At 57.2% G+C, this 12,951-nt stretch overlaps 4 protein-coding genes across 4 annotated transcripts; 1 reads left to right on the forward strand and 3 right to left on the reverse strand.

Annotated features, from left to right (window-relative positions):
* Nucleotides 1-1,727: 1,727 nt before the first annotated feature.
* Nucleotides 1,728-2,735, reverse strand: B0H18DRAFT_1125953 (uncharacterized protein; the record flags this gene model as incomplete). Its single annotated transcript, XM_048035087.1, has 4 exons — nt 1,728-1,979; nt 2,037-2,372; nt 2,432-2,541; nt 2,600-2,735. The coding sequence occupies 4 exons, from the start codon at nt 2,733-2,735 to the stop codon at nt 1,728-1,730; spliced, it is 834 nt and encodes a 277-aa protein (XP_047886246.1).
* A 3,480-nt stretch (nt 2,736-6,215) lies between these two features.
* B0H18DRAFT_1047345 (uncharacterized protein) lies at nt 6,216-6,644 on the reverse strand (the record flags this gene model as incomplete). The annotated part of the gene is made up of 1 exon (XM_048030834.1): nt 6,216-6,644. A coding segment is annotated over one exon (308 nt), but the record flags the coding sequence as incomplete, so codon positions are not given.
* A 2,271-nt stretch (nt 6,645-8,915) lies between these two features.
* B0H18DRAFT_1147088 (uncharacterized protein) lies at nt 8,916-9,836 on the reverse strand (the record flags this gene model as incomplete). The annotated part of the gene is made up of 2 exons (XM_048035700.1): nt 8,916-9,707; nt 9,757-9,836. The coding sequence occupies 2 exons, from the start codon at nt 9,834-9,836 to the stop codon at nt 8,996-8,998; spliced, it is 792 nt and encodes a 263-aa protein (XP_047886248.1). The 3' UTR covers nt 8,916-8,995.
* Nucleotides 9,837-11,406: 1,570 nt separating this feature from the next.
* Nucleotides 11,407-12,782, forward strand: B0H18DRAFT_155075 (uncharacterized protein). Its single transcript, XM_048036888.1, has 6 exons — nt 11,407-11,762; nt 11,816-11,888; nt 11,950-12,024; nt 12,084-12,248; nt 12,322-12,435; nt 12,494-12,782. Exons 1-6 carry the CDS (start codon nt 11,659-11,661, stop codon nt 12,608-12,610), a joined length of 648 nt encoding a protein of 215 aa, XP_047886249.1. The 5' UTR covers nt 11,407-11,658; the 3' UTR covers nt 12,611-12,782.
* The last annotated feature ends 169 nt before the right edge of the window (nt 12,783-12,951 follow it).

Consider the following 12,951-nt stretch of genomic DNA (forward strand, 5'->3'; position numbering starts at 1 on the left):
TTCCAGAGGAGGCCACAGCATCTCGGAGGCTCAAAAGTGTTCCATCGCGCCGCCTGCTACAACCATTCGACCTTGCCCGGCTCAGGCTTCCACAAAGAGTGAGATACTACAAGTTGGACTCGTGTATGATCAGTATGCTGACGGGCATATTATAGCCAAAAAGACCCACCGTCCACCTCGATGTCTCTAGTGAACTCCCAGCCCCTCACTCTCGACGGCGACGTAGAGGCATTCTACGTTCACCAGTCGTATGTACTCACCTTCGGCAAAACCAGCGTCGACATCTGGCGCGCGGGAGCCCCACACGGGCGCCTCGAGCACGTAGCGCACCTCGCTCAGTTCGTACAGCCTCCGCCACATCAGCTCGACCCCATCCTCGACCCCGACCGCAACCTCATTGTCATCGCCGATCAGACTCAGGAAGATATCCCACCCTCGCTCCTCGTGTTCAGCCTCGTCGACGGTCGGCTCATCCGCAAGCTCGAGCTGTATGGCACCCTGACTGAGGACCGCTTGCGGTACGCCGATGGGAAGGTCCTTGTCGCGTCGTACTGGAGGACCTCACGACCATATTGCTCTGTGACATCCTTGGGGATGTCAAGATCCTCGGCCGGGCCACCCTCCCGACGGCCTCAGGGCGCGCGAGGAGACGCGGCTGAATACGAACGGAGGGTGCTGTTCCCGTCCACGTCAGGCCGAACGGCGATATCGTCGCGACGTCGTCGAGTCATGGGGTGACAAGATGGAGGTCCTGCGCTGGCGCGGGCCGACGTTCCCACTCACCGGAGCCAGACGCGAGCTTCGCGCTCGAGGTCGGGTCGAGACGGCGATCAGATTACCCGACTGCAGGCGCCCTGGACCGAAACCTTCCTGCTGGCTGTCTACGAGGCAGACGGTAACGTCCTCCCGGTCAATCCGCGTGAGACGTCGATCTATGCCATCGACACGGAGACCATGACCATCCGGTGGCACGCTGAGCCCATCGGAGGCTGGGTGCACACCGTTCGACATGTCGCCGCGCTGGACATCATCGTCGCGTTTGGACGGCACGACCACGGGGACGGCATACCGTCCGACAAGTTCGGATACGTCGTCGTCCTCGACCTGCGACGGGCAGCCAGCGGCAGACGGAGACGATCAATCACGGCGTGCAGGGCACTGCAGTAGAGTATTGCGGGCTCAGCGAGACCGGGGATAGCTTCGCGGTCGTCGTTGTCTTCGCTGATGGGTCCGTATGCGCGGTCGACCTGAAGCGATTCTTGGAGCATGGCTTCCCGAAGCAAGGCGAGCGAGTGGTGGTTTCGAGGGTTCTGCCGAGGGATCTAGCGTCAAGGAAGTGGCCATAGCTGGGCACACAGTGATCATTTCCTTCGACGACGGCAGCGGTCTCCGCGCAGCCTGTACTTTGGCCTGTCAGTGGAGTAAGAGTCCATGCGTAGAGGGCCGAGGCGCCACATACAAACATGCATTTATTGTTTGGTACGATACAATGAAGTAGATCAAAACCAATACACATGTAGTTTTATGCAAGTACTTCAACCGTACTTCAACCGTAGCGTACGGCAGCTCACTGCTCATTATTACTATTCCGGCCCCAAGACCGCGCACAGTAACTTAGCAACATGGATACCGTGACAAGACGAACAACCAGGACATTCAAGAATCATCATGATGACAACAATGCAAATACATGATTGAACACTACTCTCCGTCCTGCCCATCCCGTCCTAGCACTTCCCACCCGGTGCTACCGTCGTCGGATTGATGCTCGCCGGGAAGCATTGTACTTTGGACACCGTCACGCAGATGTTGCCCCCAAAAGGCGACTGGACGGAGTAGGAACCTCTCGAGTCGCCCGTTTTGAGCAGTACCGCGAGCGCGGCCTTGCATATGCCGGCGACCTGCACCTGCGTGTACTTGTTCGCACCTACCGCCGTTCCCTCCGCATTGTCATTAATCCAAACTGTCTTGATCTTCGACTACGCAGGAGATGATTAGGGTTAGTCGGGAAAAGTATATGAGGCGAAGCAGCTCACCTTCCCGCCGGTCTTCACCTGACCGAGACCCGTCGCATCATTGACATCCATGTCCCCAGCAGTGCCTTTTTTGGCAGGGTGCGCGAACCAAGTGGACGTGAGATGCCGGCCAGAATTTACGTTGTCGGGACGGCCGTTCAGGACGTGGCTCTCCATCCCATCCCACAATGTATCCGCCGTCACGGTTTGTCCCACAACCTGCTTTGCAGCAACCACTGCAACAGTACTTGCAGCGCTTACTGCAACAGTACTTGCAGCGCCTACTGCAACAGTACTTGCAGCACCTCTTGCAGCAGTCCTTGCAGCACCCGCTGCATCAGTCCTTGCAGCAAGGGTCTGTCGTACGGACTTCAGCATAAAGACAGTCCCGTCACGGGACAGCGCTAGGTACTTACAGCGGATGCTCTCTTGCATTGAGCCGCGGATGTCGCAAGGGACCCAGGGTGACCTTCCTTCGCGGCACAGCTCTGAGTGTCAAGCGAGAACCCGCAACGACTCGTATGAGCTGCAATAGCAGAAGCATGAGTAACGGGTCTCGAGCCACTGAGACGGTGGAAACTCACCACAGGAGTCGCAGTCTGTCAGTCTCGCACAGGCTGTGGCATCGTGTTGGAAGCGAAGCGTAAGCGGGGCGGCCTGGGCCAAGAAGACAGTGCAAAGAAGTGTGAGGGCGGCAAGGACAGCAGCAGTGAGACGCATGGTAGCTATACGGGACTGGTCGTTACGTTCGTGCAATAAGGGAAGATTCTACGTGAGCGAGTGGACGGTGAAGAGGAAGGGTGAGTAGCTGAATGTACGTTAGAGCAAGGATGCACGAATGATGGAGGGCCAGCCTGGCTTGGGTCGTTCCTATTCCCTGCCTTTTATATTGTGTGGCCGTCAGTTCAGATATACGAGCGTTCTGCCGAATGCGATCCGACATCTCTTCAGGAGACACTTGAACGGCACGAACCACACAAACAGCGCCGTGGAATGGCAGATTGAGATGAAACACAATTCGAAGCATCGCATGGTTCTGTACCAAGGAGCATGTAAGCTGTATAAAGCGCGTACAAGAAGTACTTACCCTGAGAGACCAGATGTTTGATGTTAAGCATCGCTTTTGGGGTATAAACTCCTTACGCCTGGGCCTACGGCTCGAATGCAAGGACTTACATAGGGCGTATCCAGAGGAGAGACAGTTTGAACCTTATCTTGTCTGTCATGTCAACCCTGTCTGCCTGCGCTGTAGAATTGACCAACGCACTCGTGATACGCAACTCGGCTGCTGCAACGTTCGCCACGTCCGCCGCAATCAGACGTTTCGTCAACGGTCCACTTGAACCCCCACCCACCAAGGCATCCAGTAACAGCTCCGAAGGAGGCATCGGCTGCTGCGCTACACCTTTGAAGTCCCCAGCATTCACTATGTTCGCTGCGTCTAAACGTCTCCGAGTCAGGAAGCTGTCAACGACCCTCTTGAATTCCCACTCACCTAAGCATCCCATAACAGTATCGAATTTCCCTCTTTCTCCCCCGGACACTGCGGAGCAGGCGTCGGACCCATCTGCCAAAGGCATAACTGCCTACAGGGTGGTCCCGGTCATGATATCAGGACCATTGTGGTCAGAGAAGACTACAGCATCTTGGGGCGAGTCAAAAGTGTTCTATCGCGCTTCCTGCTACGACCATTCGACCTTGCCTGACTTTCCTGGTTTCCACAGAGAGTAAGACACTACATTGGACTCGCGTATGATCAGCACACTGATGTGCGTTCTCTAGCCAAAAGTACCCACCATCCACCTCAATGTCTCCAGCCAACCCCAGCCCCTGGCCCTCGACGGCGACGTAGAGGCATTCTACGTTCACCAGTCGTATGTACTCACCTTCGGCAAAACCAGCGTCGACATCTGGCGCACGGGAGCCCCACACGGGCGTCTCGAGCACGTAGCGCACCTCACCCAGTTCGTACAACGTCCGGCGTATCACCTCGACCCTGTCTTCGACACCGACCGTAACTTCATCGTCATCGCCGACCAGACTGAGGAAAGCGTCCCACCCTCGCTCCTCGTGTTCAGCCTCGTCGACGGTCAACTCATCCGCAAACTCGAGTTGCGTGGCACTCTGACTGAGGACCGCTTGCGGTACGCCGATGGGAAGGTCCTTGTCGCTGTCGTACTGGAGGACCTCACGACCATATTGCTCTGTGACATCCTCGGGGATGTCAAGATCCTCGGCCGGGCCACCCTCCCGACGGGCCTCAGGGCGCGCGAGGAGACGCGGCTGAACACGAACGGAGGTGTGCTGTTGCCCGTCCACGTCAGCCCGAACGGCGACCTCATCGCGACGTCGTCCGAATCATGGGGTGACAAGATGGAGGTCTTGCGCTGGCGCGGGGCCGACGTTCCCAACTCACCGGAGCCAGACACGAGCTTCGCGCTCGAGGTCGGTGTCGAAGACGGCGATCAGATCTACCCGACCTGCAGTGCGTCCCTGGACGCGAATACCTTCCTGCTGGCTGTGTACGAGGCAGACGGTAACGTCCTCCCGGTTCAATCCGCGTGCCAGACGTCGATCTATGCCATCGACACGGAGACCATGACCATCCGGTGGCACGCTGAGCCCATAGGAGGCTGGGTGCACACCGTTCGACATGTCGCCGCGCTGGACATCATCGTCGCGTTTGGACGGCACGACCACGGGGACGGCATACAGTCCGACAAGTTCGGATACGTCGTCGTCCTCGATCCTGCGACGGGCAGCCAGCGGCAGACGGAGACGATCAATCACGGCGTGCAGGGCACTGCAGTAGAGTATTGCGGGCTCAGCGAGACCGGGGATAGCTTCGCGGTCGTCGTTGTCTTCGCTGATGGGTCCGTATGCGCGGTCGACCTGAAGCGATTCTTGGAGCATGGCTTCCCGAAGCAAGGCGAGCGAGTGGTGGTTTCGAGGGTTCTGCCCGAGGGATCTAGCGTCAAGGAAGTGGCCATAGCTGGGCACACAGTGATCATTTCCTTCGACGACGGCAGCGGGTCTCCGCGCAGCCTGTACTTTGGCCTGTCAGTGGAGTAAGAGTCCATGCGTAGAGGGCCGAGGCGCCACATACAAAACATATACTTTTTGTTTGGTACGATACAATGAAGTAGATCAAAACCAATACTTACTGTATGTAGTACCATACACAAGCAGACAAATGATATCAACTTGACGGGCACCACAAACTCAGGAGACGCGACGCGACGCGCCCAGCGCGTCGCGCGCGAGGAGATTTACACGCGCTTTTCGATGAAGGTGCTCATGATCATGTTCTTCCGCTAAGGACGAGCTACTGTGCTCGGCCGGTACATATTTTGATTCGGACTAAGGAAGGCAGCGGCCGACCGTACTCAAATGCAACGACTCAGAGCGGCTGAAGAATAGACTGTAGAAAGGTAAGAGGTACTCCCTGCGTGCAATCCTTGCAATACACGCCCCGAAACGAGGAAAAGTACTGCCACCTTGTGATGATCGCATTAGACTTGAGTGTCATCCGCTGATAGGCCGAACGCTCGAGTGCGGTACGATATCCGAGTCGTATGGCAATCCACTCAGGCTGCTTATTACTATTCGGGCCACAAAACCAAGCGCAGTAGCAGACTCCGTGACAAGACTGTCAGCCAGGAAATAAAAAGGTCATCACGATAGCAACGATGCAAATACATATTTCAATGCTACTCTCCGTCCTACCCAACCCGTCCTAACAATCCCACCCGGTGCCACCGACGTCGCTCTATCTTCGCCGGGTAGCACTGTGCGTTGGACACCGACACGCAGATGTGTTCCCCCAAGGCGTCTGCACAGCGTAATTCCCACTCGTCACCGACTTCTTTGACTTGCCCGTGTTGAGCGCGGCCGCGAGCGCGGCCTTGCATATCTCGGCGACCTGTTCCCGCGTGTACTTGTGCGCAAGGTGTGTCGCCTTACCGTGCGCGTCGTTATCAATCCATAGTGTCTTGCTCTTCGCAGGAAAAACGATATGGTCAGTCGGGGAAAAGGCATGAGGCAAAGCAGCTTACCCCCTTGGCTAGCGTCACTTGAGCGAGAGACGTCGTTGTGTCGATGGTCATGTGTTCAGCAGTGCCCTTGTTGTCATCGTGCGCGAACCAAGTCGACGTGAGTGCCGGCCGGAGTCTGCCTTGTCGGGACGGCCATCCAGGACGTGCGTCTCTATCCCTGTCCATTTCACATCGGCTCTCGCAGCGACATACCACTCTCGTGCGGCATGGATCTACGGTACACGCATCAGCATTGACGCAAACTAATCAGGTACAGTGCAGGGTACTTACGGCGGTCGCCTTCTTGCATTGAGTTGCAGATGTCGCAAGCTTTCCAGCGTGGTCTTCCTTCGCTTCACAAGTTTGCGTGTCCAGTGAGAACCCACAACGGCTCGCGCGGACTGCAATAGCAGGGATTGTGAATGACAGCTTGGAGGCAGCCAACGCAAATATGACGTACCACAGGAGTCGCAATCTGTTAGTCTTGCGCAGGCTATCGCATCGTGTCGCGAAGGTGTAACAGGGACTGCCTGCGCTACGAAGACAGTGCAAAGGAGAGTGACGGTGGCGAGAAGAGCAGTAGTAAGACGCATGGTGGATGTATGGACTGGTCGTTATGTTCGTGCGGTGAGGGGAGTTTCTGAATTAGTGTCTTGAAAGCAGATTAGAAGGATGGACAAGTAGTTGAAAGTACGTTAGAGCAAGATTGCACGCGTGAAGGAGGACCGGCCTGGCTTTGGACATCGCTCCGTCCTGCCTTTTATATCTGGCAAATATCGGCCTTGACACGAGCGTCGGTGGACAGTTCGTTCCGACAGGCGACCGTTTACTAACCGAGTGTGCCCCGCCAGCTCTCCAGCGGGGTCATGCCAGTCATGATAGCACCACACGCGGACAAGGCGCGGTCACCTTGAGCACCCGGAGGTTTGAAACCAGCGAAGAAGTCGACAACCATCTTCCGGAACCCACATTCCGCCGCCCGTAACATACTCCGGAGAAAGCGTGGACTGATCTGGTACTGCACCTTTGAAGCCCAGGTTCACCGCAAGTTCGCCGTACCCAAACGTCTCAGGAAGCCCCTCTTAACCGCGCGCCCACCGAAGCATCCCGTAACGGTATCCGTGAGGGGCCACAGCATCTGGGGGGCTCAAAAGTGTTCCATCGCGCCCCCTACGACCATCAATTCGACCTTGCTTGACTTCCGCCTGCAGAGAGTGAGACGCTACATTGGATCGCGTAGATTCAGTATGCTGACGCGCTTTGTCCAGGCAACACTACCCACCATCCACCTCGATGTCTCCCCAGCCTTTGACTCTCGACGGCGACGTAGAGACATTCTACGTCCATCAGTCCTATGTACTCACCTTCGGCAAAACCAGCGTCGATGTCTGGCGTGCGGGAGGCCCACACGAGCGCTCGAGCACGTAGCGCACCTCGCCCACTTCGTACAACCTCCGGCATATCACCTTGAACCCATCTTCGACATCGACCGTAACCTCATCATCGTCGCCGATCAGGCCCAGACAAAGTCCCACCCTCGCTCTTCGTATTCAGCCTCGTCGACGGTCACCTCATCCGCAAGCTCGAGCTGTATGGCACCTTGACCGAGGATCACCTGTGGTACGCTGACGGCAAGGTCGTTGTCGCCATAGTAGAGGACCTCACCACAGCCTTGCTCTGCGACGTCCTCGGGGACGGCGGGGTCCTCGGCCGGGCCACCCTCCCCTCACGTCTCAGGGCGCGCGAGGAGAAGCGGGTGAACACGAACGGAGGCGTGCTGTTGCCCGTCCACGTCAGGCCGAACGGCGACATCATCGCGACGTCGTCCGAGGCGTGGGGTGATAAGATGGAGGTCCTGCGCTGGCGCGGGGCCGACGTTCCCAACTCACCGGAGCCAGACGCTAGCTTCGAGCTCGAGGTCGGGATCAAGGACGGCGATGAGATCCACCCGACATGCAGTGTGCCCCTGGACAGGAACACCTTCCTGCTGGCCGTTTACGAGGCACACGGCAGCATGCTCCAGGTGCAATCCGCCTGCCAGACGTCGATCTATGCCATCGACACGGAGACCATGACCATCCGGTGGCACGCTGAGCCCATCGGAGGTTGGGTGCACACCGTTCGATACGTCGCCGCTCTGAATGTCATCGTCGGGTTTGGACGGCACGACAACGGGGACGCCATACAGTCCGACAAGTTCGGATATGTCGTTATCCTCGACCCCGCGACGGGCATCCAGCAGCAGACGGAGAAGATCAACCACGGTGTACAGGGCACTGCAGTGGAGTATGGCGGGCTCCGTCAGACCGGGGATAGCTTCGCGGTCGTTGTTGTCTTCGCTGATGGGTCAGTGTGCGCGGTCGACCTGAAGCGTTTCCTGGAACATGGGTTCCCCAGAGAAGGCGAGCGAGTGGTGGTTTCTAAGCCGCTGCCAGAGGGGTCTAGAGTCAAGGAGGTAGCTGTAGGTGGGCAGACAGTGATTATTTCTGTCGACGACGGCAGTGATTCTCCGCGCGTCGTGTATTTTAGCCTGGAGGCCAACGGGTATGTACAGTAGTGGCCGTCGAGGCAATGAATTATGCCAGTACGCTGTCACAGCCACGTGATGCGTGACTCCTGGTGTCAAAGACAGTCACCAAGCCGCTCGATGTGTGCGTGCCAAGGGTCCACTGCATGAGGCTTGGGCCAGCCTCATCACGCACCACTTCGAGCACAATCAATACAGACGAAGTGGCGATCCCGAAAGTGTACAATTGATCATGGTATTCGGAGTGTGATACAAGCATCACTTAATCCCATCGACGGCTACAAAACGTTACGGTTCCTGGTAAGTCACTAGAGCCACTGGCACCTCGTGTTGTACTGCCAACGAAAAGCAATGCGGACAAATTTTACACCTCGCGCTGCATAAGGAGCGTCAATCAATCTACATACAACACGTCGAGCTCAATCCAGGTCGAGCGAGCCATCGAAGAATTCACGGTCAAACAGCTCTCGAGGGCGCGAGCCGACGCCGTGGGTGCCGCCGTTGGCGACGTGGTGCACCTTCCCACTGTGATCAAGGTAGGCACGGTCAACCAGCTCTCGAGGGCGCGAGCCGACGCCGCCGTGGCCACCGTTAGATGTATGGTGTACCTCCCCGTTGTGTCCAAGGTAGGCACGGTCAACTAGCTCTCGCGGGCGGGAGCCGACGCCGTGGGTGCCGCCGTTGGCGACGTGGTGCACCTTCCCACTGTGATCAAGGTAGGCACGGTCGACCAGCTCTCGCGGGCGGGAGCCGACTCCGCCGCGGCCGCCATTCGCGACGTGATGCACCTTCCCACTGCGATCAAGGTAGGCACGGTCAACCAGCTCTCGAGGGCGGGAGCCGACGCCGTGGGTGCCGCCATTGGCGACGTGGTGCACCTTCCCGCTGTGATCAAGGTAGGCACGGTCAACCAGCTCTCCTCGCGGGCGAGAACCGACACCGCCGCGGCCGCCGTTGGCGACGTGGTGCACCTTCCCACTGCGATCAAGGTAGGCACGGTCGACCAGCTCTCGAGGGCGGGAACCGACTCCGCCGGTGGAAACGCGCCGGCCAGAGGAGTGGTGCATCTCCCCGTTGTGTCCAAGGTAGGAAGCGCGAGACTGCAAGTCAACGTCCACGTCGCGGGGCTCGCTGCAGACAACATCAGCTCAGAAACATTATAGCGATTGTGGAAACTTACAACTCGGCGAAAGATGCGAAGACGGGTGTGGTGGAGGCGGCCGTGGCCAAGGTCAAAGCGAGGATGGTGCTGCAGCGCATAGTGAAGATTGTCGGTGATGAGGCGAAGGTAGGTAGTGTGGTCGTTGGGGAAAGTGAGCGCGGCGAATAAAGGCGGGGGTCGTAAAATAATCAAGCAAGGCTGTTGATCGAGAATAACCAGGTAAGCGTAGTGCTCGCACGTAGGAAGACAGGCAGGATACTCACCAACCAGTGCCGATGCTGTCGTGAGCTCGAAAGGTAGAAGTTGTGAGAGCTGGGGAGCTTGTACAGACAGCAACACTTATTTATATGCAACAAGGTCGGCAGACTCGCCCGCCCAGACGTAGACATCTGTCGCAGAATGACACCGAGGCGCAACGTCGATATCAGGATCTGCACTGGATCACCACAGTGCTGGAGCGAATTCATCAGACTCATCAGGAGGAAGGCGCATATGATCTCCTGTCTTGGGGCTGTCTTGGGGTGGTCGTGTACCATAGCTGCTGCAGCTGTGGGCTTTGCGCCATGTGCGGTCACACAGTGGCGGCAAATCTGCCAAGACTGCGCACAGGGCGACCACCTGCGAAACAAATCCATATTGCGGTCTATATCGCCGTCGAATGAACTGCTGGACCTATGCATTAATTGCGACCGTCAGGCGCACACCGCACTGTCCCTGAGCGTCGCCGGCGTGAGCCCGGTATGCGTCAAGATAAGTTGCGGCGTACCAATCAAATCCTGCGCAACGCACGCGGACCAAATCCGTGTATGCACGTTACTGAGTGATTGGTCGCTATGCTCAATGTCTGAATCAGAATACAGGAAGCCGTATAGCGAAGACACTGACACTAAGTACGTTGAGCCTCGGGCCCGGTAATCTGGCCAAGGTACTAGCTATTGATCCTGACGATGGGAGCCCTGGTCCTTGCTCCAGAACAGCTTGGTCCGCGGACGATCTCGGCGAAGAGCGCGACAGAAATGACTGCCAGTGGCCATTGTTCCGCATCGCATGTTGAGTCGTTGGACATCTAGCCCGACTCTGAACCCAGCGCACGGACCGCAGAATGGTCTAGTGAAGATTGTTATGCGCGATAGGTACCCGATACATGTCCGGAGAATTACATACCTCAGGCTGACCATGGGCGGATGGGTCATGAATGTCTACGAGGGGAGGGCTTGGTCGACGACGCGGCTGGCCACGGAGCGGGAGCGTGTTTATATGTTCATCTTCGTGACGCACTGATTTTCCGAGTTGAGAACGGTACCCTGTACATCAAAACTCACCTAAGTGAGAGTAGGTCCATCGACGAAGCTTGAAAGCTTGAAGCTTCGTCACCATTGTGACTCAGCTATTACAGTACTATCAGATCCGAGTCCAGTACTCCCATTCAGTACTAATTTGATGGTGTGTAGATACACGTCACTCTCCGAAGAACATGCTCTCAGTCTTCAAGGTATGAAAGACGGAGACGACTCGGAAGTTGGACAACAAGTTACGCCGATACCAACTTATCAGACACGAGACAGGACTCGCTGTCACTTCCCGGTGGCAGTGAATTGTGGGGTGAACAGGGAGGAAACACAGCCAAAATCCGCTGGCGAACGCGTCGAAGAGGGATAAATTGAGACGGGCGATATGTATGGCGGAGGGAGGAGAAGGAGGAGAGGTCGAAGATGCACGTGAGGAACACGGACATGCGGCGGTATAATTTACGTACAGACGCGGTGGCGCGGATCAGCTGTCTGCTTGTCTTCCTTCCAGCATGCGAGGAACGCCCATATCGCCCCAATTCTCTTCCTCTTTTTCTCTTCTCCCGCAGTCTGCTGCCCGCCGTCTCCCGGGTCGCTTACGCACCGCCATCTCTTGCGACTGCTGGCGTTCATGACATCTGAGACTCAGAGGGTAGATAACTCGACTCCCACCGCTGAGCGGCACGGCCAGACGAACGTGCCGCAGCCATCTCAGGGCGGAAGCCCCCAGCCAGGGTAAGTCGTCTCGGTGTAGCGTCGCGGCTGTGCTGAGCAGAGTCTGTCTGCAGTGATTTGAGTGCTGCCTTTGCCTCCATATCTCGCCGGACTCTTCGGTACGAGCATCAGATCAAGGACCTCGAGGTGAGTCAAATCCATCACCGGTCTTAACCTCGCGGCAAACAGCTTTCGTTTTATCCCCCAGGGCAAGCTGACGGTCAACATGAGCAACTCTCGCGCCGTCCACAACCTCTTGCAGGAGGTCCTCTCCGGTCTGCACGTACGTACCGCTGCACCTACTGCGATCGCTCAGTATCTCACGTCAGTATACCTTCACAGCAAAGCCAGCGCCGCGCGGACGTCGCTTCGAACACCACTGTCCCCCACATCGAGCAGTCCCTCGCTGAGGATCTTGACGCCCTCTCCTATCTCGACGAGCACCTCCCCCGCGTCCAGCAGCAGGTCCACGACATCCGGCATGTCTACGACCGTGGTAGGGACAAGGTGCGTTAAACCATCATGCCCTTGTTCCCTGGGGCCCACCTCGCCGCTGTATACGGTGCCTGACTCGCTCCAGGCACATGAATTGATCACCGAGCTCGAGTGGCTGAACACCCCGCTCTCCGCGCGTCTCCGCACCATCATCTTCACGCCGAACGCACCTGTCAGTTCTCGAGGGAAGGCGTTCATCGTGCGTTCTCTCAGCTGTGATTCTACCCTGTGCACCGCTGACATCGCCTCGCTCGTAGCGCACGCTTTTTGCTCTGGCCCTCCTGGTATGCATATGGATAACGTGGATCACTCTGCGCGGTGCCGTCAGGGCTCACCGTCAGCGCCTCGTCTGGGGCGAACGCCTGATGAGCTGACACTGCCGGGATCTCATCGGACGCACGCGATACATGATGTCTACAGTTGGACGTCGCCCCGATACTTCGCTTCCCGAACATGGTCTTTCCCTAACTTGTGCAATTAGCTCATCGCACGGTCCACTGCTCCATCTGGCTTGATGCCCTACCGTCGCTCTATGGGATCCTAGTGGTGTTGTGTAACATTATTGCTGTATTATAATCACCTGGCTTCAGTCGTGTAGGATGTTCGCTTTCTGTAGACACTTGGAGGAACTTGTATATGCTTTACCCGCACGTCATTGAGACTGATTGGACCGACGCAAAGTCACCACACCGCCTCACCCTCCCACTAGACTTCT

The sequence above is a fragment of the Fomitopsis serialis genome (genome assembly GCF_022376445.1).
Source record: "Fomitopsis serialis strain Sig1Antser10 chromosome Unknown B0H18scaffold_175, whole genome shotgun sequence".
Lineage (NCBI taxonomy): Eukaryota > Fungi > Basidiomycota > Agaricomycetes > Polyporales > Fomitopsidaceae > Fomitopsis > Fomitopsis serialis.